Below are 22,119 nucleotides of genomic sequence, written 5' to 3'. Positions count from 1 at the left end.
TTCCTTTCCTTTTGAGAGATTTGAAAGTTTTTGTTTCAAGATACAAATGTTTTGTCGAATAAATTTGTAATTTTCTCTAGTTTGTGGCTATTTTATTTTGATAGCACTGACTTCACAGAGCAAAAATTAATTGTGTTAATATTTTTTCTTATGGATTATTATCTTAATACTGTTTCCACGAATCATTTTGCTACCCAAGGGCCACAAGAGTTTGGCTTGTTAAAATTTTTTTCTTTTTATCCTTATTTGACTTAATTTTTTTTGTTTTGTTTTATATTCTTAAGTCTGAGCAGTTTGAGTCTTTAGGATATGAAGCATGGATTAAAGTTAAATATTGCACGTGGGGGTATGGATGTCCAGTTATCTCTGCACTGTTTGTTGAGGAGACTTACCCATTCTCCTTTGAGGTGACATTACACTTTTATCAAAGACCAGTTCTCATTTATTTCAGATTTATTCTGTGGCATTCTTTTATTGATTTTGTCGTCTTTTTTTTTAAGCAATATTCTTGTAGACAACTTTGTTTTCAGTCTTTTATTACCATTTTGTGTGTGTGTGTGTGTGAGCGAGCGTGTGAGCGAGCGTGTGAGCATGTGCATTCGGGAGTATGTAATCGGTTGTCAGAGAGCAATTTCTGTAGTTGGTACCCTCCTTCTTCCACCTTTATGTGTGTTCCAGGTATTGAAGTCATGTTGCCAGGCTTGCTTGGTAAACACCTTTATCCAATAGAACATCTTACCAACCTGGTATTCAGCTTTAAATGAGGTAGTTTTAGAAGTCCAGTTTCTTTTTTTGAAATGGTTTTGGCTTTTCTGTTTCTTTGTACTACCCTGTGTATATTTTAGAATCTACGTAAAGAAAATACTGTTGGGATTGTGATTGGGATTATACTGAAACTGTGAATCAATTTGGGGAGAATTAATTTTAATAACAAAACTGAAACTTTGAATTTATGAATGTAGTAGTTTCATTTATCCCGTGGAGCCTTGAGTTTTTCCATTATCATGCAGTGATTTTCACCATACATGGCTGTAAAAATATTTTGTAGCTGACTCCACTATGTTAGATTACTTCTTGTTTTCTACTTATTTTTATGTTCTTGTACTGCTTTCTCATTCTGCAATAAAATGCTTGACAAAATAGGCTATAAGGGAAGGAAGGGTTTATTCTGCCTCATAGTCTAATCCACCCTGGACGGGGAAGGCATAGTAGCATGAGAGTGAGGTTCACGCTGCACCCTCAGTCAGAAAACGGAGAGAGCAGTGGTGCTGTCTACATTTACTGTGGCCTTTCCCACCTCAGTTAACCCATTCTGGAAACCCCTTAACAGTTTGCAGTCAATATTAGTCATCACAAGACAGCCTAGTGTTAGAAACAGAGCCTGGAATATACCCAGTTAAATATGCTATTCAAACGCAGGCTTCAGAAATCAACACCTTTCTCTCGAAGGTCTAGCTTCTGCTGCAAATTATCGCTTGTGCGGATGCCAGTCTCTATTAGATCGGCCCACTGGCTCACCCAGCTGCAAATAGTTCTCTACATGTTAATAATTGACTTCTGTCAGGGTTTATAGATATGTCTATTCAGTACTTATAAACCAAAAGGTATAGATTGCTTGATGTTTAAATGAAGGCTATTTATGTACTTTTCCTTCAACTTTAAATTAGCTCATACTTTTATACTTGATATTAATCAAAAGATGACTCTTTTGTCAACATAAAAATATTTTTAATTGCATTATTTTATCAGTATGGGTGTTTTGCCTGCCTGTATTTCGAGTCTTGTGCCTGGTCCCCATGGAGTACAGAGGAGGGTGTCTAATCCCTGGAACTGGAGCTGCAGATGACTGTGTCCCTCCATGTTGATGTTGACAATCAAATCTGGGTTCTCTGGAAGAGCAGCAAGTGCTTTTAACTGCTTAAGCCATTTCTCCAGCCCCCATGGTCAACATTTTTAGAAAAAGATCATTTAAAATCACTACCAGAATGGAACGACTGTTTGTTTGTTTTTTTTAAATTTACTATCATCATGTTCCAAGGTATTAAGTATATCCTATTAATTGTGAGTTTTGGCAATCTGACAGTATTCAGTATAGCCGTTCATGTCTGGATGGTTACATAAGAATTTCTCTATCCATCTAGGGTCTGCAGGCTCTGCATGTTAAGTGAGATGCCTTTCCGAGCACTATCATCATCTGAAGTTTTTGGTTATGGTACTAGTATATATACTATCTCAAAAAGTAAATTCATGCTAAATTGAACACTTTTTCTGAAGTGAATTTTAAAGATATATTCAGAAAGAAAATTGAAGTTCAAAAATCTTATCTATTAATTAAAATTTGGAGCTTGTCATCCTTGTCAAGCATGTTACCCTAAAAAAAAAAATGTGGCAAGCCAGATGTGGTGCATGCCTTTAACCCGAGCACTAAGGAGAATAGCCCGGTTTATGTAACAAATGCCAACTAAGTCTTTTTAAAGCTTATTGTAAGGGTGCCATGTTATTTGCCATTCCTCTCCTGTATTCCACCTAAGATTAATAAAGGTGATTTTTAAGGGTCTGAAGAGATTACCCAGAGGTTAAGAGCACTGGCTGCTCTTCCTGAGGTCCTGAGTTAAATTCCCAGCAACCACATGGTGGCTCACAACCACCTAAAATGAGATCTGGTGCCCTCTTCTGGCCTGTACACATGTATGCAGGCAAAAACACTGTATACATAATAAATAATCTTTAAAAAAGGTGACTTTTAAGGGTTATTGCAAACCCATTGTAGTTATGTTGCCCGTATATACCAATATATATTGTGTCCTATGAGAATTATGGCTTGGAGGTTGCAGATATCATTTGGACTTCATTTGAGCCTCAGTTCTTTTGATGTTTTGGTTAAGTACAAAAAAATGTTCAAATGTTGAGATGCCAAATTATCCTGTTCTGCATGCATCTGTTCTCTGTCCTTTCCTTCTGCAGTGCTAGAGATCAGGTTCTTGGACATGCTAAACAAATGTTCATTACTGAGCTACATCCCTCGCTAGCTTGATTTGAATTTTTTGAGCATCTGTTCATAGCAGACCCTTTTGATTTCTTCTTATAAAATTATTTACGTAGATCAATGCATAGGTGAATCTTACAGCAACTATCTTTCATTGTTTTCTAAATTTCTTTCTGGAATATTTTTCTTAGTATTTCAGTAGCAAATCAGAGAAAACTTTATGGATAAACTCGGTGGTGGTGATGATGTAGTACAATGAAACTACTAGTGAAGGAATTAGATAAAAGTTGGGTGTTTGTTATTTAACATTTCATGACTTAACTTCTTCTGGTGTCTATTTTATAAAAACATGAATATGATGATTATAAGTAACACACATATATATATAAAGGGGAATGGTAATATAGTCTAGCACATATATCATTGTATATCTATTTATTGAGATAAGGATCTCATTATATATCCCTGATTGTAGACCAGATTGGTCCTTAACTCACAAAGATCTGCTTGCCTCTGCCTCCCAGTACCAGGCTTAAGGCATGCTCCATGATACCAGGCACCTTATTTTTAGTATGAAGTATTTTTTGTGGTTAAACAGCATTAGGATGAGGTTGCTATTTGGTTTTGAATAAACCACAAGACAGATTTCTCAAAGCCATGCAGTTCATTTTCACTTCATGTAAATAAAGCAATATGAGGTCTATATTATACCAAGTGGGTATAATCTACTTGCAGTTATTTACACTAAGTTTAAAAAAAAAATCACTAAATAGCAGGGTGTGGTAGCTTATGCCTGTAATCCCAGAACCTGGGAGGCGAGGCGGGGGTTCCTGTGAGTTTCAAAGCTAGTGAGGTTAAATTACGAGACCTTGTCTCCAAAAATAACAAAAAGATTATTAAAGCAGAGTGTAGTCATCTCAGTTACCAAGGGGCCAGATCTTAGAGTTCATTGTTCTGATATCTCAGGATGTATTTCTTTTTTCTTTTTTCTTCTTTTTTTTTGGCTCCCCGTCAGGGAATCGAACCCCGGTCTCCCGCGTGACAGGCGGGGATACTCATCACTATACAAACAAGGATCAGGGTGTATTTAAAATATGTTCATTATGAAATAATTTCCAATTATTCTTTTATCTTTAATCTTGTCATCACATTAATAGGCATGATTGTTCAAGCAGCCCCCCAACCCAAGTTCTTCTGAATTCTTAGCATCCTAGTGATTAGTTTTTATAAAGTTGCAAATGTTTGTATAGAATGGAATCTTCTTTTTCCTTTCTTATATAATCATGAACACAATGTTTAATCAGCAAAAAGAGCAGCTATATTTAAGCATACACATACTTATCTTTTCTTAGCCATTTATATTGTTGTGATATAGTTTACACAAAAAGTTAGTGACTGCTTTAGTTTGCAGGTGCAACAATTAGGCAATATAAATTAAAACAAGTAAAAGAAGAAAGCACACTAATTCTTGCCTCAAAGGGTCTTATAGTTAATTAAAAAAAAAAACAGCAATAGCCGTGAACAGAAAAAAAAAAATCTAGCAAGCAAATGGAATGACCTAATTGCTCTTTAGCTTGCGGCTGCCCTGCCTCAGACTATAGAATATAGAGATCATTGTATGTGCCACCACGATCTGCTGTTTTGTTGTTGCTGTTTTCCCATGAAAGATTATTAAGTTTTTCCAGATGTGTTTTCTGTATCATTAAAAATGTATTTTTTCCATACTCTATTAATGTGGTTTATTATGTTGATTGACTTGTATATTATGAGCAATTTTCTACTAACTTTTGTGAATAACATTTTATGCCAATTTCAGTTTATATGTTATTTGTTTACCTCAAGGATAGGATGGTTTGCAAAGCCTAATGTATTTTGTTTGCCTTTTCTTCTTTCTAATGATGAGATTTCAGGGCCTTTTGTATTGAATTATATACTCTAAACTACTAAACTGTACCTCTAGCTGCCTGTTTATTTTGGAAAATGCTTCCCAAGCTGCACTATTAGAATGGTCAGTTACACATAGATATTTAGTGTGTATTTCAGATATGCTGGCTAATATGTGCTGATCAGCATTTTTGAATTACTTTTCTTACCATGTAGTCCTTTATGATTTATTTCCTTGTCAAAGTAATAAGTAGGATGCTTGTTCTAAGAGAGCACTACAAAGCTCCCGCAGTTGGGAAGTAAAAACAGGAGGATAACAAGTTTGAGACCACTTTGCTCTATATTATACCAAGACCTCATGCCCCAAACCTCAAAAGTTATGTTAATAATGTCTTATCTAATTTTTTTTCATGGGTTAATATCATTGCTGTATGTTGGTCATAAAATGGTATGTTCTTTTTTTTTTCCATAGGTGTATGTGGAATTTGATGACCTTGAATGGGATAAACGGGAGTGGGTTAAAGTTTATGAAGATTTTTCAACTTTCTTGGTGGAATACCACTTAATCTGGGCCAAAAGAAACGACCCTAGCCAGACTCAGGGATCAAAGAGCAGACAAATTCAGTGGCCTGCACTGGTAAGATATGTTCATGTTTTATTAAGTGTTTTCAATTGTTTGTTTAAGATGAATAAGCATCAAATGTAAATTGAGGTGTGTCTGGCCAGCTATAGTTTAAATTCCTGAAATTTTTTTGATCTGGCAGAAGTTTCAAAGCACTATTATAATTAACAGCTTTGTCAGTTTGATTAATATTTTTCAGCATATAGTTCATAGTTTGCTCTATCCAGTTAGGTAAAAATTAACTCAAATAGTTTATAGGCCACTTGAGAAATAGTCATCTAGATGTTTTCTGTGTACTGTCGAGCAGCCTTGGTGAAAGAAACTTTAAAGTGAAAGAGAGACACTTGAATTACAAAGCATTCAGCGACACATAATTGTTCTTGTTTACAGTGATACATGTTTAGTTGGTGGGTCGAATTCATTTATATCTGGAATTGGTTCGTTTAAGAAAATATTTTAATAAAGTTCTCATTAGTTTAAAGATGTCTTAGGGTTTCTGTTGTTGTGAAGAGTCACCATGATCACAGAAATGCTTATGAAGGAAAACATTTAGTTGTGACTTAAAATTTCTGAGGTTTAGTCTATTGTCTTCATGGCAGTCATGGTGCAGAAGAAGAAGCTGAGAGTTCTGTCTTGATCCACAGGCAACAAAAGGAACCAGGCCACACACTGGGCATTGCTTGAATAAAGGAGATCTCAAAGCATACCCCCACAGTGGCACACTTCTTTCAACAAGGCCACACCTACTCCCACAAGATCACACCTCCTAAATAGCACCACTCTTTATAGGCCATGCCTGTTCAAACCATCACAGTTTTAGAAAACAAATATACGAATTAAACAAGATTACTAAATTCTGTTAGGAAAGCCAGGCATGGTTGTATCTAACACCAGCAATTTAAGAAGTAAAGCGGGAGGATTGGGTCAGGAGTTCAAGATGAGCATCATCTACATAGTGAGTTTTAGGCTAGTCTGACATCCTAGGAACAAAAGAAAATTCTTTTAGGAAAATAACTGTTAACAACTATTACTATTTACTGGCAAAATGTACAGCAAATAATGAGTAGGCAGTAATTCCTTTAAACTATCGTCATATTAGCATTGTGGGTATCCTTTAAAAATCATTAAACTGGGCTGGAAAGATGGCTTATTAGATAAGAGCCTCTTCTAGAGGACCTGAGATTTGTTCTGAACACCCATTTTGGGTGGTTCTCAACTGCCTGTAACTCCAGCCCTAGGGGATCCAAAGGTCTCTTCTCACCCGTGGACACCTGCATGCGCATGGCATGTTCACATAGAGATGCACACAAACACACATAAATAAAAAGAAAGCAAAATGTTAAAAAAAAATCAACAGTGCTTTGGGTGTCTGATAATAACTGATGAATAAGCCATGTTAGGCACTTTCAATCCCAAACCCTAATATTGGTCATTGAATTTGGGGCCTCATCCACACTAGGCAAGTCTTACTAATGAGCCAGTCTCTAGCCTCTCAAGTTTTTTTTTAAATTATTTATTTATTATGTATACAATATTCTGCCTACATGTATGCCTGCAGGCCAGAAGAGGGTACCAGACCTCATTACAGATGGTTGTGAGCCACCATGTGGTTGCTGGGAATTGAACTCAGGACCTTTGGAAGAACAGGCAATGCTCTTAACCGCTGTGCCATCTCTCCAGCCCCTCTCAAGTTTTTAAAAGCATGATTTTCTTACATATTTTGTAGCTAGTTAACTCTTTAATGCTTTTCTAAATGTAAAATAGAAATTTACTTCATCTCTTTTGACCACTGCTTTTAAACAGTTTGAAGACATAACATGATTTTAAAAACAGAGACTAGGATGTAACTCAGTAGTAGAATAATTGCGTAGCATCTACATGTTCCTGGATTCAGTGTGAATAGAATAAGTAAATAAGACAAAAGGAGTGAATGAAGTAAGTTGAGTCAATAGCATTATAAAAGAAAATAAAATACTGAAAATGATTTCCATGAACTATAGTTTTGGATAAAACCTTCAAGAAACAAAGATACTCATTTTTGTTCACGGGCATAAACAAACTTATTAAATGAAGATGTCCCAGCATTAACAACAACAACAACAACAAAATAAACCAGGTATGTGTATTGATACCTTTGATACCAACAGTTGAAGCTGGGTAAGTTCCAGGCCAGCCTGTTCTACATAGTGAATTTCTGGCCAGCCAGGACTACATATTGAGACCTTGACTAAACTAAGTTTCATAAAGTTAAATGTGGCACAAACATACTGACATGGATCAGCAACAACAAAAAAGCAGTGCTAACATACTTGTAAAGGGTTTCTGTACCCCAATATTAAGTCTCTCCACTGACGCAGTAATATGAGTCAAGCTGAATTTAAAAAAAAAAAAAATAGGTTTATTGGTAAAATGCTCCTGTGTAATTCTCTGGCCCACAGAGAAGAGACCAAAATGAAAACTACCTGGCCCATCTCTAGAGGGCAGTTTAAATACCCCATAGGTATGATTTGAGTATCTCTGGGAGAGGAGCTGCCTTTTTGTGGGGTTTCTGAGATGGGACATGATTTGGAGAGAGAGAGAGAGAGAGAGAGAGAGAGAGAGAGAGGTGTGTGTGGAGCTTCCCATGAGCAGTTAAATTACTTGTTTGTTTTTAGATTTATATCACTGATGTATGTGACTCTAGAGATCATCTAGTTCCTCCTTCTGGGAATGTTGTAGTTTTTCAAGTACTTGTTACCTAATACACAATGTGATATACTAAGGTTAGATTTGGAATCCTGACTACTATTTACTATGGGTTTATGGGCTAATAATACCTACTTTTAAAAATTAAGCAAGAAAATATATAGCTCAAATTCAGAATATCATTGGAATGAATTTTGCCTTACATAGTCTTTGAAGGGTGTCTTTACAAGAACATACTTGTTACTTTTTTTTTTTTTTAAAGGGGCTTACCAGAACCAGCTGGGGTTTGATAATTTCCTGAAACTCATAGAACTTACTGAAAATTAATAAAACACTTAAGCCTCAGGCCGGTGGTGGTGGTGGTGGCAAACACCTTTAATCCTAGCACTCGGGAGGAAGAGGCAGGCAGATCTCTGTGAGTTCGAGGCCAGCCTGGTCTACAAGAGCTAGTTCTAAGACAGGCTCCAAAACCACAGAGAAATCCTGTCTCGAACCACCACCCACTTCACCCCACCCCATAAAAAACATTTAAGCCTACATTTGCTATTTGGAGATTTTCAGCTAGTTTGTACTCCTAATTAGCTAAAGAACTATTTATTCAGGGAAAGTGAAGAGCCAGAGCAAGAAGGACAGAATGTCATAAAGTCCACATGGGCAGGCAGTTAGAAACCTGTCCAACCACCTCATGTAAAAGCAGTTTATTTTCTTGTAGTATGTGTGTGCATGTATGAATATGTATGTGCAGGTGAATGTGAAGGCCTAGAGCCTCAGACTCCCTGAAGCTGGAGTTGCAGGTGGTTGTGAGCCACCTGCGTTGATGCTGGAAACTGAGCTCCGAGCCTTCGCAGAGAGCAGATTATATCTTAGTCTTCAGCCCTCTAAAGCAATTTCTAAACTGCTTTGTTTCTGTGTGTAAATGGGTACACACGTGTGTGGAAGTCAGAAGATAGTTGTCACAGTTCTCTCTATCTACTCTGTGGGTGCTGGGGGTCAAATTCATGTTGTCACACTTGGTAGCAAACACCTTCACCAGCTCAGCTGTCTCACAGGCTCTGATTGTGAGTTAAAAGCATTGCTATATTGGTAATAAACATTTGTATGTGTTATAGGTATTATATATGTATTTGTATTTTGTGTTTTCTTTTGATCTTTTAGAAACGTTTTAGTTATGTGATTATCTGTGTATAGATTTGTACATATGAGTACATATACCAAAGGACAGAAGTGGTCAAATTCGAGGTAGCTGTGACTTATAGGCAGCTGTGGACCACCAGCCATGGGTATTGGTAGCTGAATTCAGGTCTTCTAGAAGAGCAACTATGTGTGTGCTGCTGCGCCCCCTCCCCCAATTTTTTTAAAGGTCACGTGTTGCTGTGTAATACTGGCTTATAGCTCAAGGTCAGACTTTTAGTGGTCTCGTGTTCTAAGGAAATTGTGTTTATCAGTTTTCAGTGACTTCTACCAAGACATCTCAGAGATAGTCTTTTTGTCAAATGTCAAAACTTTGTGGCTTATTGATAACACTTAAGTGCTTTCTTATCATTGATAAGCATCTTTTGGCAAATGGATAGTAGATGGCTTGAGAAATGGCCCAGCAGTTTAGAGCACTATTTGCTCTTGCAAAGGACCTGAGTTCAATTCCCAGCACATGAACGCAAGCGTGCGCGCGCGCGCACACACACACACACACACACACACACACACACACACACTAGCTCTTTATTCATAATCCCAGGGGATCTGGCTACATCTTCTGGCCTCTTCTGACACCAGGTTCTCATGTGGTGCGCACACAAACATACACACACACGCAGGGAAAACACACATGCATATTAAATAAAATTCCAAACTAAACAAAACATGGGTACTATAGTCATGTTCCATATATGACTTATTTACTGTGTGAATTTTCTATATTATAGTGGTCCACAGAGATTATAATGAAGCAGAAAAAGTCATGGCACTGTGTAGTTTTGCTACACTTTTTCTGCATTTGTTTTTTTAAATTAAGGTAATTTTAAAAAGTAATTTATTTTATGTTCATTGGTGTGAAGGTGTCACATCCCCTAGAACTGGAGTTGCAGACATTCGTGAGCTGCCATGAGTGTCCTAGGAATTGAACCCAGGTTCCAAGTCTTCTTAACCTCTGAGCCATCTAGCCCCTTTTCTGTTTTTTTATGTGCACAAATACTTAGCTTTTGTTTTAGTTGCCTGGGTAGCCAACATCATAATATGCTTTATTGGTTTGTAGACTAGAAACTATAGTGGTATATTATTTGTGTTTTAATGAATAAAGCTTGTCCTGAAGATCAGTGGGAAAAGCAGCCATACTAGTCAGCCACACTGGCCAGGTCGTGGTGATACACACCTTTCATCCCAGGACTCGGGGAGACAGAAGCAGGTGGATTTCTGTGAGTTCAAGGCTATCCTGGGGTATACAAGATTGACTCTGTCTAAAAGAGAAACAGCCCATCTCTGTAAAGGTGATCCCAGCACTAGGGAGGTGGAGACAGGAGTGATGTGTCTGGGCGGAGAGGAATGTAAAGGGAAGAAACAGAAACTCAGTGGAGTGTGGAGTGTGAGGATTGGTGGAGACAGGGTCTTGCCCCTTCTGTCTGAAGACTTGGTAGAGGTGACAAGTCTCTAGTGGTTGGCTGCTTTGCTTTTCTAATCTTCAGGTTGAACCTCAGTATCTGTCTCTGGGTTTTTATTATTCATGCTACAAGAAACAATGGTCTAGGTAAGTAGGCTTATACTTTCTAGAGTTGTGTAAGTGTGTATTGTGTCATTTGTAAAAGACAGAATTGTCTACTGTTGACACTTGTTAGAACATACCCTATAGTAAATTGATATACAACTGTATTTAGCACATGTTTAGCTTTTAATTTTTTTAAATTTTAATATAAAGTTATAATTGTTTGGGGCTAGAATTATGGTTTAGCAATTAAGAGCTCTTGTGGAAGACCCAGTTTGTTTCCATGAAACCAGTGAAGTAGCTTAAAACCATATGTGACTCCAGTTTCGCGGATCTGGTTCTGACTTCTGACCTCTGTGGGCACCAGGCACAGAAGCAGTGCATAGACATGCTTCCAGACAAAAGACAAAAAATAAAAATAAAACGTATCTTTTTTTAAAGGTGAAATTGTTTTTGACACGAACTTTAGGATACCTATCTTAATTCATATTAGTAGTTACTTTATTGTTTTTAATGACTAAATTTATTTATTGAGAGTTTCATATATTCCAAGTTTCCCTGAAATTCACTGTTTAGGTGAGGATGGCTTTGAAGGTCTAATACTACCTCAGCCAGGATTACAGATGTGTCACCATATCAGTCAGTGATACTGGAGATGAAATCTAGGGAAACACCATTAGCAGCTGACTTAATTGCTGTTCTGTTGCTGCCAAGAGACACCATAAGCAAGTCAACACATAGAGAAGGAAGTGTGAAACTGGGGTCTTGCTTACAGTTTCAAGCATGAGTCTATGACTATCATAGGGGGAACATGACGCTGGGAGGCAGAGTTGGCACAGGGCCAACAGCTGAGAGTTTACATCTGAATCAGAAGCATGAGGCAGAATATAAGAGACACTAGGCCTGGTGTTAGCTTTTGAAACCTCAAAGCCCACCCCTACTCCTCAGTGACACACATCCTCTAACAAGGCCAGACCTCTCAATCTTTCCAAACCTTCAAATCCATGAACTCACGGAGCCATTCTCATTCAAACCATCATACTATCCTATGACTGAGTTTATAAGCAGAAGAAAAAGTGTAGAGTACAGATTTTAAGTACTCTGGAGGTAGAATCAGGAGGATCAGTGGAGATCAAGGTACCCCTGAGCTACATAGAGAGTTTGAGGGAAGGCTGTGTGATACCTTGTCTTAAAAAATGTTGTGCCAGATGGCTTGGGTAAGGCACTGGTCCCTAAGCCTAGTGACTTGAATTGTGTCACCATAACCAAATGAAAGGAGATAATTGCCTTCTTCAAAGTTGTCCACTTGACTTTACCTGTGAATGATAGGGTTCACAGGAATGCCAACCTCCTTCTGAAAATATTAATAATGTAATTTAAATATTTAAATCCACAATCAAAGGCATTTTAATTAAACTAATTTATGTTATAATGTGGAATGATACTTTAAGGTTATTAAAACTAGCTTCAGGGCTGCGGTATAGTTCAGTGCTCATGCTGGCTTCTTGTGCTAGAGACCCTGGGGTGTGGGGGCACTAGATGCAAAGGAGAAGGAGAGGAGAGATCAGAAGCTTACCTTGTCAGGTGTGTCCAGTGTAAACAAAAAAAACAAAAAAAAAACCCTATTCATACATCTTTTGGCACTGCAGCACAACGTCACCCATAAATTCATGCTCTAGGACTGTGTAGTTGTGTTACAAAAAAAAAAAAAACCCAAAAGACAAAATAAGATCTCCTGCCCACAAAGCTTATATTTAATCAATTTTACAGTTTTATATTTGTTTTTTTTTTTTTTTTTTTTTTTTTCAAAACAGGGTTTCTCTGTGGCTATTTTTATAGCTATCCTTCTTTAGTGGCATATCAGCTGTGGGCCACAGGTTATACAAACAAATGTTATTTAATGCATAGACTAATTTATAATAGATTATTTCTGGAATGTTGTTGATTTTGCACATTTGGAGAAAATCTATATTTATTGTACTGCCAGTCATGATCTCCCCCCATCAATATATGTCTCCATTTATTAATTTCTTAAGTTAAATCTCTAGATAAAGTTGAGTTTTTTTCCCTACAGCTTGAAAATCTTGTTCATTAATCTTGTATTCAGATGGCATCAGTTATTTATTGCTGGTACAGGTAAAATCTTAAAGAACACAGAGAAATACAGTTTTTTGTGTAGTGAATTTTTTCTTTGCCAGTGATTTTCTAATTTTTCAAATGTTCACAATGTTGATTAAAACACAGATGAGTTTTATTTATAGTCATTGAAGTCATCATTATGTTGCTGAAGGCAAAATAATAACTGCTTTGAAAGAATTTTCTAAATTAAAAAGTACACGGAAGGGATTGGAGGTGTCACCTTGGTAGGGTGTATGCTTAGCATACTTGAGGCTCTGGATTTAATATCTAGTACTAAAGAACAGGTCACTATGACAGTACCTTTTCAGTTTGTGCAGTAGCACACGGAAACTATAATAAGCATATGGCATATTAAATAAATAAAGGTGGCTTAGTAAGTATCTGGGGTTTCCTTGAGTGTTATGCCCTTCCCAGATACTGTAAAGCTACATAAGTAAAATTCTGGGACACTACCTTGTTCCCTATTGGATTCGTACTAATTGGAATTAACTGGTGTTATGATTTACCTTTAAGAGTAATGTTATAAATTTTTCATAGCTTCTTAATAATAAAAAGTTTCTGCTTTTATTCTTATATAATACTGATTTTAAAACTAGATGGGCTTATCTCCTAAGTACAGACACTTGTCTGTGAATATACTTTACCTCATAATTATCTTTACAAGGGGAAAACAAAATAATTGAATCATTAAATGCAGATAATGAGTCCCTTTTAAATACTACTGAGGCATCTGGCAGATTTTTTAGTGTAGACCATATACTGAGTTCCTCAGAGAGGATAGGCCAGTCTCTAGATTTCTACCTCTGTCTTTTAGAAGTAAGGTCAAGCAAAACAGCTCTTTAGCATGAAGTACATTCTCTTAGTTGACTTGACACAAAATGGTGATCAAGCCCAGGACATTAAAAAAAATCATCATAGATCTTTTCCTCTAAATAAAAAGAGGACAGAGGCAGAGGAGAGTTTGTTTGTAACAGACCTTCATGTATTTAGTGTTTGAGTCAGAATCTGGTTTGATTATTCTTTAGATCTGTTACAAGACTGTATGTAAACTTGAAGTTGTGTTTGTTTAATAAGTGGGGGTTCCTTAATTAACAACTATATTATTTGTTTCCTATATCCCTGGTGTTCCCACCTCTAGCTGTGCTCTCTCATTAGGTGGGACTGGCCATGAGATGCTTCTTGAGAAAGGATACTTGAATGGCACATTTTAAAAGTATGCATGTGGACTTAATACTTTGGAAATATAGCTTCTCTGATTTTAAATGTAAATCTTTGTGTTGGAACGCTTCCTAGCCCGCTAATCCAGAAACCCGATGACATTTTATTTTCTGACCACCTCCCCCTTCTGTGGTTGTTGGTTTTGTTTTTTTGTTTGTTTGTTTGTTTTAAGATTGTCGAATGTTCTCTTTATACCCAAGTTTCTGAAATATGATTGTTATGTCTCTCTGAATTGCAGTATCAAAGCTTAACTTTCTTCAGTCCTGGGAAATAATTCTCTTCTCTCCTTTCTGTTTTCTGTCTTCTGGTGATAGGCTCCCTGTTTTTTTTCCTCTCAGGAAAGAATCAGTCTCTGATCAGTATGAGTCTGTCATGGTTCTGGATACAAAGTAAGGGGGAAAGATTAAAAGTCTCAGTCTTTAGCTGTAAGTCTGCAAATTTGTTTGATTTTGATCAAGCACAGAAGTGACTTTGGGTTATTCCATAGAGGCCTTATTATTGTTGTTTTAAGTTGTCTCTATGTATGTGTGAGTGTATAAATGATGGAACTTGAGCTTTAGACTACTAGCCTGACCTTCAACTTCCTTCTGCCTTCTCTGCCTTGAGTGCTGGTATTAAAGGCATGCACCACCACCACCTTGCCCAAGAGAGGTGGTCTAAAATACGTATAATTACCTATCTAGGTGTTGTGTAAGCTTTGAAAAATAAGGTAGAATGCTTGACCACAGTGCGTCCTCATCTTGATGAATATGGTAGTTGTGATGAACGATCTTCATTATCAGTTTGACTGGGCTTAGGATCACCTGGAAGATATACCCCGAGATTGTCAATGAATTTTTAGAGAGGTTTCACAGAGAAGGGAAGACCTGTCCTGCATATGGACAGCACTATTACATGGTCAGTGTCCAGGGGTGAATGAAAAGGAAAAAGGAGATAAATGGGTGAGCAGATCATTCACCTGCTTTCCTTCCCTATGGTTGTCATAGCTACCTCATACTCCTGCCACCACACCTTTCTATAGTTACAGAGGACTGTACCCTCAAACCAGGAGCCACAGCACACCTTTCCTTGAGTAGTTTTATTAAATATTTTGCCACAGTAACAAGAAGAGCAATAAATCTAAAGGTGAGCCCTGTAGCAATTAATTATATTTACTCCAATGTTTAGGTAATGTATTACTTCAATAGTAGTATGATGTTAATAGTTATTATTATTTAACATTCTTACAATTCTATAGATTGAAAGATGGATTTAATAATTATTGAACTTGCATACATATTTTCAAAATACTTTGGATTTTGTTGTTGTTGTGTTGTTGTTGCTTTTTTGTTTTTGGTTGGTTTTGGGTTTTTGAGACAGGGTTTCCCAGTAGCTATGGAGCCAGTCCTGGAGCTTGCTCTGTAGACCAGGCTGTCTTCGAATTCACAGAGATTCGCCTGCTACTGCCTCCCGTGTGCTGGGGTTAAAGGTGTGTGCCACCACCGCCCAGCTATATTTTAGAATTTTTAAGATAAAAATGCAGAATAAGCATTATGTATTAAGAAGAATATAGCCTCCTCTCACACATAACCAGTCTAAAGTTTGAAGATCAAAATGCAGAAGCTATAATGATCCAAAAATATCTAAAATTAGTGTCTTACATATATTTCAGTGTAGAGTTGGGAGCTGAACCCATGATCTTGCATATGTTAGGTAAATGCTCTACCACCAAATCATAGACCCAGCCTTCATGGAGGTATGTGTGTGTGAAGTGCATTATTACCTGACCACTTACTGTTGAAACACCTAATGCTTTTTATATACCATTTGTATTGATGGTGTTCTCTGTTCTTTTTCGTCCTTACTCTTATTGGGGATCAAACCAGTGCTTGTTCCTGCCAGGCAACATTTCAACTACTTTGCTGCAATCCTAGCCTGTATATTATCTAGTTAAACATAGCCCATATGCAGTCTGTTCATTATCTGAAACTGCATCACTATATGTATGAAAGAGGTAGTACTATAATAGCCTTCGTTTATGTTGAAAAATTGAAACAAAATGAAGCAGAACCTCTGTCCTTTTCCCTTCTACAATATAATTCTGTAACTGAATGCCCTACGTATTGGAAGCTAAGAATTGTTCAGTGTGAACTTTTTTTTTTTTTTTGACTTTTCAAGACAGGGTTTCTCCGTGGCTTTTGGTTCCCAGTGTGAACTTTTTTGACAGTATGGGGAACCATCTCAAGATACTGATCACAGATGACACAATTCTTTAATAATCTATTCATTCATAGTTCATGCCTTTGTCTGTATGGGTTATCCAGGTTCACTAATCTTTTTGTATATAACTTTGATACAACTGCTTCTGAAATTACCATAGAGTGGATGGTGAGAATTTTTTACCTTACCCTATATTAAATATGCATTAAAGGTTTACAAATAAAATATTTAGTAATAAGGCTCAAAGAAATTTTCATTGAAATAGTTCTTTGGTTTACTTACAATTCTAACATTTTATTGAAGGGGAGTGTAATTGTTAATACTAATGATAAATGTTAATTTTTTACATTGTTATTAAAATACTCTCTGAATATTTGATACTGCCAGGCAAAGAGTATCCTCAGCATTTTTCAGAATTGTGATTGATATTTTGATGAGATGATTGTCAAGACTGAGAATGACACTTTGAATAGATACATAATAACAAATGGAAGAAATATGTTTAGGGCCTTTTCAAAAATTACTGGAAATTCTGCCCGAATCCCAAGCCAAAGTCATCATATAACATCCAACTGAAACTCAAATGGCATTTTAGGGGCAGGGATTCAAGACAGGGTTTCTCCATGCAGCCTTGGCTATCCTGGAATTTACTCTGTAGACCAGACTGGCCTTGCCTCTGTGAATTTGAGGCCAGCCTGGTCTACAGAGGACAGCTAGGGCTATGCAGAGAAACCCTGTCCCAAACAAACCAATCAACAAATAGAAAAAAAAATGCTTTGTATATGGGGGGAAGCTAAAAAGTAAAATAATTATTAAAACAAAATAATTATTAAAATGCACTTGTTTGATTATAGTCAGTATGAACTTATTTTCAGACATTGTCGGAAGCATGATTCTCAGAGGAAATTGTACTAAAAGTCTCAGGACTAGTCCATGGAAGAGTTATTTTTATGAAGTGGATCCTTTAAAGGACTCTTGATACACACCTTTATATGCTGTAGGATATGTAGCTAAAGAAATACACACATTTATGTATTTTAAAGTTTGGCAGTAACATATATTCTCAAATGGTGGAAGTGGATTTTGGTTTTGTTGTTGTTTAACAGATTAAAGGGACTAAGAAATTGCTGTCTATGATTTCTGGCTCTATTCCACCCATTCTAAATAAATTCTCAGTGGTCTTACTATATAGGCTAACATCATAGTTAGTGTTCTTGTTGTAGCAAATGGTACCAATAATATGTTTATTTTGTATCTTCGTCAAAAGAACTTGACATTTAGTTTCCTGCACACCTAGGAAAAATCAGTTTACTAATACAAATGATTAATTAAAAATGCTATTCTTATTATTGAATGTTCCTATTTTGAAGTAAAGTAGGTGATTTCTTTTTATTTAAAAAAAAAAACATTCTGGCTGTGGATCCTGAATTCTCATTCTCTCAGATGTAGCCAGCAGTCTGAGAACGTCTATGTCTGAAAAACAGAGACAGCCTTATGCCCAAACTTCTGTTACCAGTGCCTTTTGATATCCAGTATGAATTGTTTTGTTTAAATTTCTGACAGTGGCAAAGGCAATAGCTAAGTATTCACATTTTAAATAGCTTTCAAAAGCTGGAAATCTGTGTAAACTTTTTTGTGGGGACTCTCTTTGGAGTCTTGAGAGAACTATTTGTCTCTGCCTCTCTGTCGTTCTGTCACTGTGCATACTGAAGCAAGGAGGTTGAGAATTGAGCTTTCTGTAGTCTGCATAGCCAGTTCCAAGTCAATTCACGGAAAGTAAAGCTATAATGGAATATTATTTTTAAAATATCAGATATAAAAGTCCTTGGGTTTGGTTTTCTTGAGTGAGTGTCTGACTTTCTGTCCCAGGGTGGTGTGGAGCTGGTGATGACTTTCTTTTTAGAGTCTGGTCCCAAGTGCTGGGGTTACAGTTGTGATCACCCTGTCCATCTTCAATGTAAATTTTCTTTTTCAGCCTTTCTTTGTTGGTTGTCTCATTTCCCTTTTCTCCTGGTAAGGTTACTTTCCTGTGTAACTAAAACTGTAGTTGAAGTTTTTTCATCCCAATTTTACCTATCAAGTCTATAAACCAAGCTCCTTAACTGTTCAGATTTACAGTTCTGTTCAGCTTTTTTCCCTTTTTAAAATTTATTTATTTATTTTTGCATGTAGGAGGATATAAGCATAGGCCAGTGGTCTGGTATTTTTAACTTTACAAAAAGATAACAATAATATACCTTTTGGGGAAATATTTGCCTTACTGAATTTTAGTTAGGCGTGGAGTTCTGTGCTGTTTTTTTTCTCATTAAATGTTAACAAGCCAACAAAACGATTAAATAAGATTTAATCAAGAAAGGTGGAAATGGTGCTCAGTTGGTATAAACTTGCTGAGAGTGTACACAAAGCTCAGGATTCAATCTGCAATACCACATGAGTTAGTGTGGTCGTGCATGCCTATAATTTCAACACTTGGGAGAGGGAAATAAGGGTTGGTGGAGGGTCCAGATCACCCTCAGCTACGTAATGAATTCCAGGCCAACTTGGACTATATTAGACTCTTTCTCAAAATAAAAGAAAGTTTTGTTTGAGTATGGTGGTGCATACCTTTAATCCCAGCTTGAGAGGTAGAAGCAGTTGTATCTCAGTTCCAGGCCATGCAAGGCTCCAAAGTGAGACTTTGTCTCAACAGCCCTCAAATCCCAACAAAGAAAAAGAAAATCATCTATAAGAGAAATATATGAAAATGTTATGTATTGGGGTTTCTGACAACTTTTTAATTTTTTCCAGTTACATGTTAGATATGTCTATGATGCACCATGTAATCTCTCAGAACTTCTGTACACTGTAGTGTTCAAATCAGTGTAGCTTTATTTCATGTGATGAAAACTTCAAAAATCCTTCTAGCTGTTAAACAGTAATATATCTGGGCATGATGGCATACATTTAGTCCCAGGATTCAGCAGGGCAGGAAGGTGGATCTCCTGAGTTCAAGGTCTGTCAGGTCTACAGAGCAAATTTCAGGACAGCTAGGGTTACACAGAGAAACCCTGTCTTAGGAGCAAAAACACAAAACAAAACAAGAATACATGGCATTATCCTCATCTGTTGTCGCATTACTGTACCATAAGTCAGTCATCTGGATGTTTTATAAACTTTCCCACACTACACCTCCCCAGACTCCTATAACCACCATTTTTATTCTCAACTTTTGTGAGATCAGCGTTTTCTAGATTTTGTATCAGTTGAGATTTTGTAGTACTTCTTTTCATACTTCTTTTTCTGTGCCTGACTTGTTGAACTTACTATAGTCATAATGACCTCTATTTCTGTCCGTGATAGAGCAAATGGTTAATCTTTAGTCACTCTTGTTTTTGTGGTTGAATAGTATTGTACTCCTATATCTACTGACATCAGATCCCTTGGAACTGTAATTACAGTGGTTGCGAGTTGCCACGTGGGTCCTGAGTATCACAATCAGATTCTCCAGAATCAGCCAGAGGTCTTAGTCTGAGCCATCTTTCCAACCCCACCCTTATTTTTTTGGATGTATTCCTTTATCCTCTTAAGTCCCCTCTCTTGAGACAATTTTATTTTACCCAGTCTGGCCTCAACTCCCTGTGTGGTAGAGATAGTCTTGAACTCTTAATCCCCCTCCTTTCACCTGCCAAGGGTTTGGATTATACTGGGTCCTTTCCTTTTACACCACTATTTAAGAGGCACATCTCATTAATAGATGACAGAATTCACAAGAATCTTTTAGTGGCAGTTATTCAAATTTTTCTCTTTGTAACTTGCATATGTTGGCTATTTTCCAGGAACTATTGACTGAATCTTTTTTTTTTTTTGATTGAAGAACTTAAAAACCTGATGGAAGCTACTTTTACTGACCGCCTTCTAGAAAAGAAAACACCCATGTTAAAGAAATGCTTGCAGATAATTACAGTGGGTTTCTGAATTTAAAACAACCCGTTTAAAAAATGTTGTGTGTGTTTGCATACACACATGTATTTGTGTCTCATGACAACTCAACAGTAGTTCTCTTTTGTTCCATGGCTTCTAGGCATTGGATACTGTGGTCAGGACTGGTGATAAACACCTTTATTTGCTGAACCATCTAGCACAGTGGTTCTCAAACTGGGTTGGGAACCCTTTCGTGGCCGAATGACCCTTTTACAGGGGTCACCTAAGAGCATATGCATATCAGTTTCATTAGATTCCTAACAGTGGCAAAATTACACTTAAGAAGCAGCACTTGGGAGGCAGAGCCAGGAGGATCTCTGTGAGTTCGAGGCCAGCCTGGTCTACAAAGGGAGTTCCAGGACAGGCTCCAAAGCTACAGAGAAACCCTGTCTCGAAAAACAAACAAACAAAAAAAGAAGTAGCAATGAGGGACTGAAGAGATGGCTCAGAGGTTAAGAGTTAAGACTGTTTTCCAGAGGCTGGAGAGATGGCTCAGAGGTTAAGAGCACTGGCTGCTCTTCCAGAGGTCCTGAGTTCAAGTCCCAGCAACCACATGGTGGCTCACAACCATCTGTACTGAGATCTGGCCTCCTCTGGCGTGTGGGCATACATCGAGGCAGAATGTTGTATACATAATAAATAAATAAATCTTTTTTTTTTTTTGTTTTTTTGAGACAGGGTTTCTCTGTGGTTTTGGAGCCTGTCCTGGAACTAGCTCTTGTAGACCAGGCTGGTCTTGAACTCACAAGATCCGCCTGCCTCTGCCTCCCGAGTGCTGGGATTAAAGGCGTGCGCCACCACCGCCCGGCAATAAATAAATCTTAAAAAAAAAAAAAAGACTGTTTTCCAGAGGTCCTAAGTTCAATTCCCAGCAACCACATGATGGCACACACAGCATACATGCGACAGAACACTGTATACATAATTAATAAATAATAAATCTTACAAAAAGAAATAGCAATGAAATAATTTTATGGTTGGGAGTTTGTCTTTGTTAGGGCTTCTGTTGCTGAGGGACACATCATGACCAAAAAGTAAGTTTGGGAGGAAAGGTCTTACACTCCCATGTTGCTGTTCTTCACTGAATGAATTCGGGACAGGAACTTAAGCAGAGTAGGTTCCTGGAGGCAGGAGGTGATGCAGAGGCCTTGGAGGAGTGCTGCTTACTGGCTTGTTTTATATGACTTGTTCAGCCTGCTTTCTTACAGAACTCAGGACCACCAGCCCAAACATAGCCCCACTCATCATGGCTCGGGCCCTCCTTTATTGGCCATTAATTGAGAAAATGTCCTACAGTTGGATCTCATGGAGGCATTTTTTCCACTTAAGGGTCCTCCCTCTCTGATGACTCTAGCTTTTGCCAAATTGTCAAGTTTACACACAAAACCAGCCAGTGCAAGGGTCACCATGAATGACATGAGGAACTGTTTTAGTGGATCACAACATTAGGAAGGTTGAGAAACACTGATCTAGCAGGTTTTGTATACTTGGGGAGGAGGGGAGGTAGGAATGCTGTGTCCAAGAAGACCAGAAGAAGGTGTCAGGACCCCTCTCCCCCCACTAGAGTTACAGATAGTTATAAATACCTGGACTGGGTGTTGGGAACTAAAGTTGGGACCTTCTATAAGAGTAGTATGGGTTGAAACATCTCTCCAGCCACGTTTTTGTTTTTAAATCTGTGATGTAGACTAAAATGGATAAAAAATTTCCAGTATATAAAGACATAATGAA

The 22,119-nt window shown here is 37.4% G+C and overlaps 1 protein-coding gene across 3 annotated transcripts in view; it reads left to right on the top strand.

Annotated features, from left to right (window-relative positions):
• Positions 1-22,119, top strand: part of Jmjd1c (jumonji domain containing 1C) — a 174,788-nt gene that overhangs the window by 61,632 nt on the left and 91,037 nt on the right. For all 3 annotated transcript variants that reach the window (XM_041655884.1, XM_041655883.1, XM_041655882.1), the window contains exon 2: positions 5,343-5,507. Coding sequence is in view for 2 of the 3 variants with exons in the window: in XM_041655883.1 (XP_041511817.1) it covers positions 5,343-5,507 (165 nt within the window). In the remaining variant the exon portion in view is untranslated. The remainder of the gene's footprint in view (positions 1-5,342; positions 5,508-22,119) is intronic.

This window comes from Microtus oregoni, unplaced genomic scaffold, assembly GCF_018167655.1.
Source record: "Microtus oregoni isolate MIOR12 unplaced genomic scaffold, Mior012 000007F_ref0000211, whole genome shotgun sequence".
Taxonomy (NCBI): Eukaryota; Metazoa; Chordata; class Mammalia; order Rodentia; family Cricetidae; genus Microtus; species Microtus oregoni.
The sequence above is the reverse complement of the archived record's forward strand: the minus strand, read 5'-3'. Positions and strand labels throughout refer to the sequence as shown.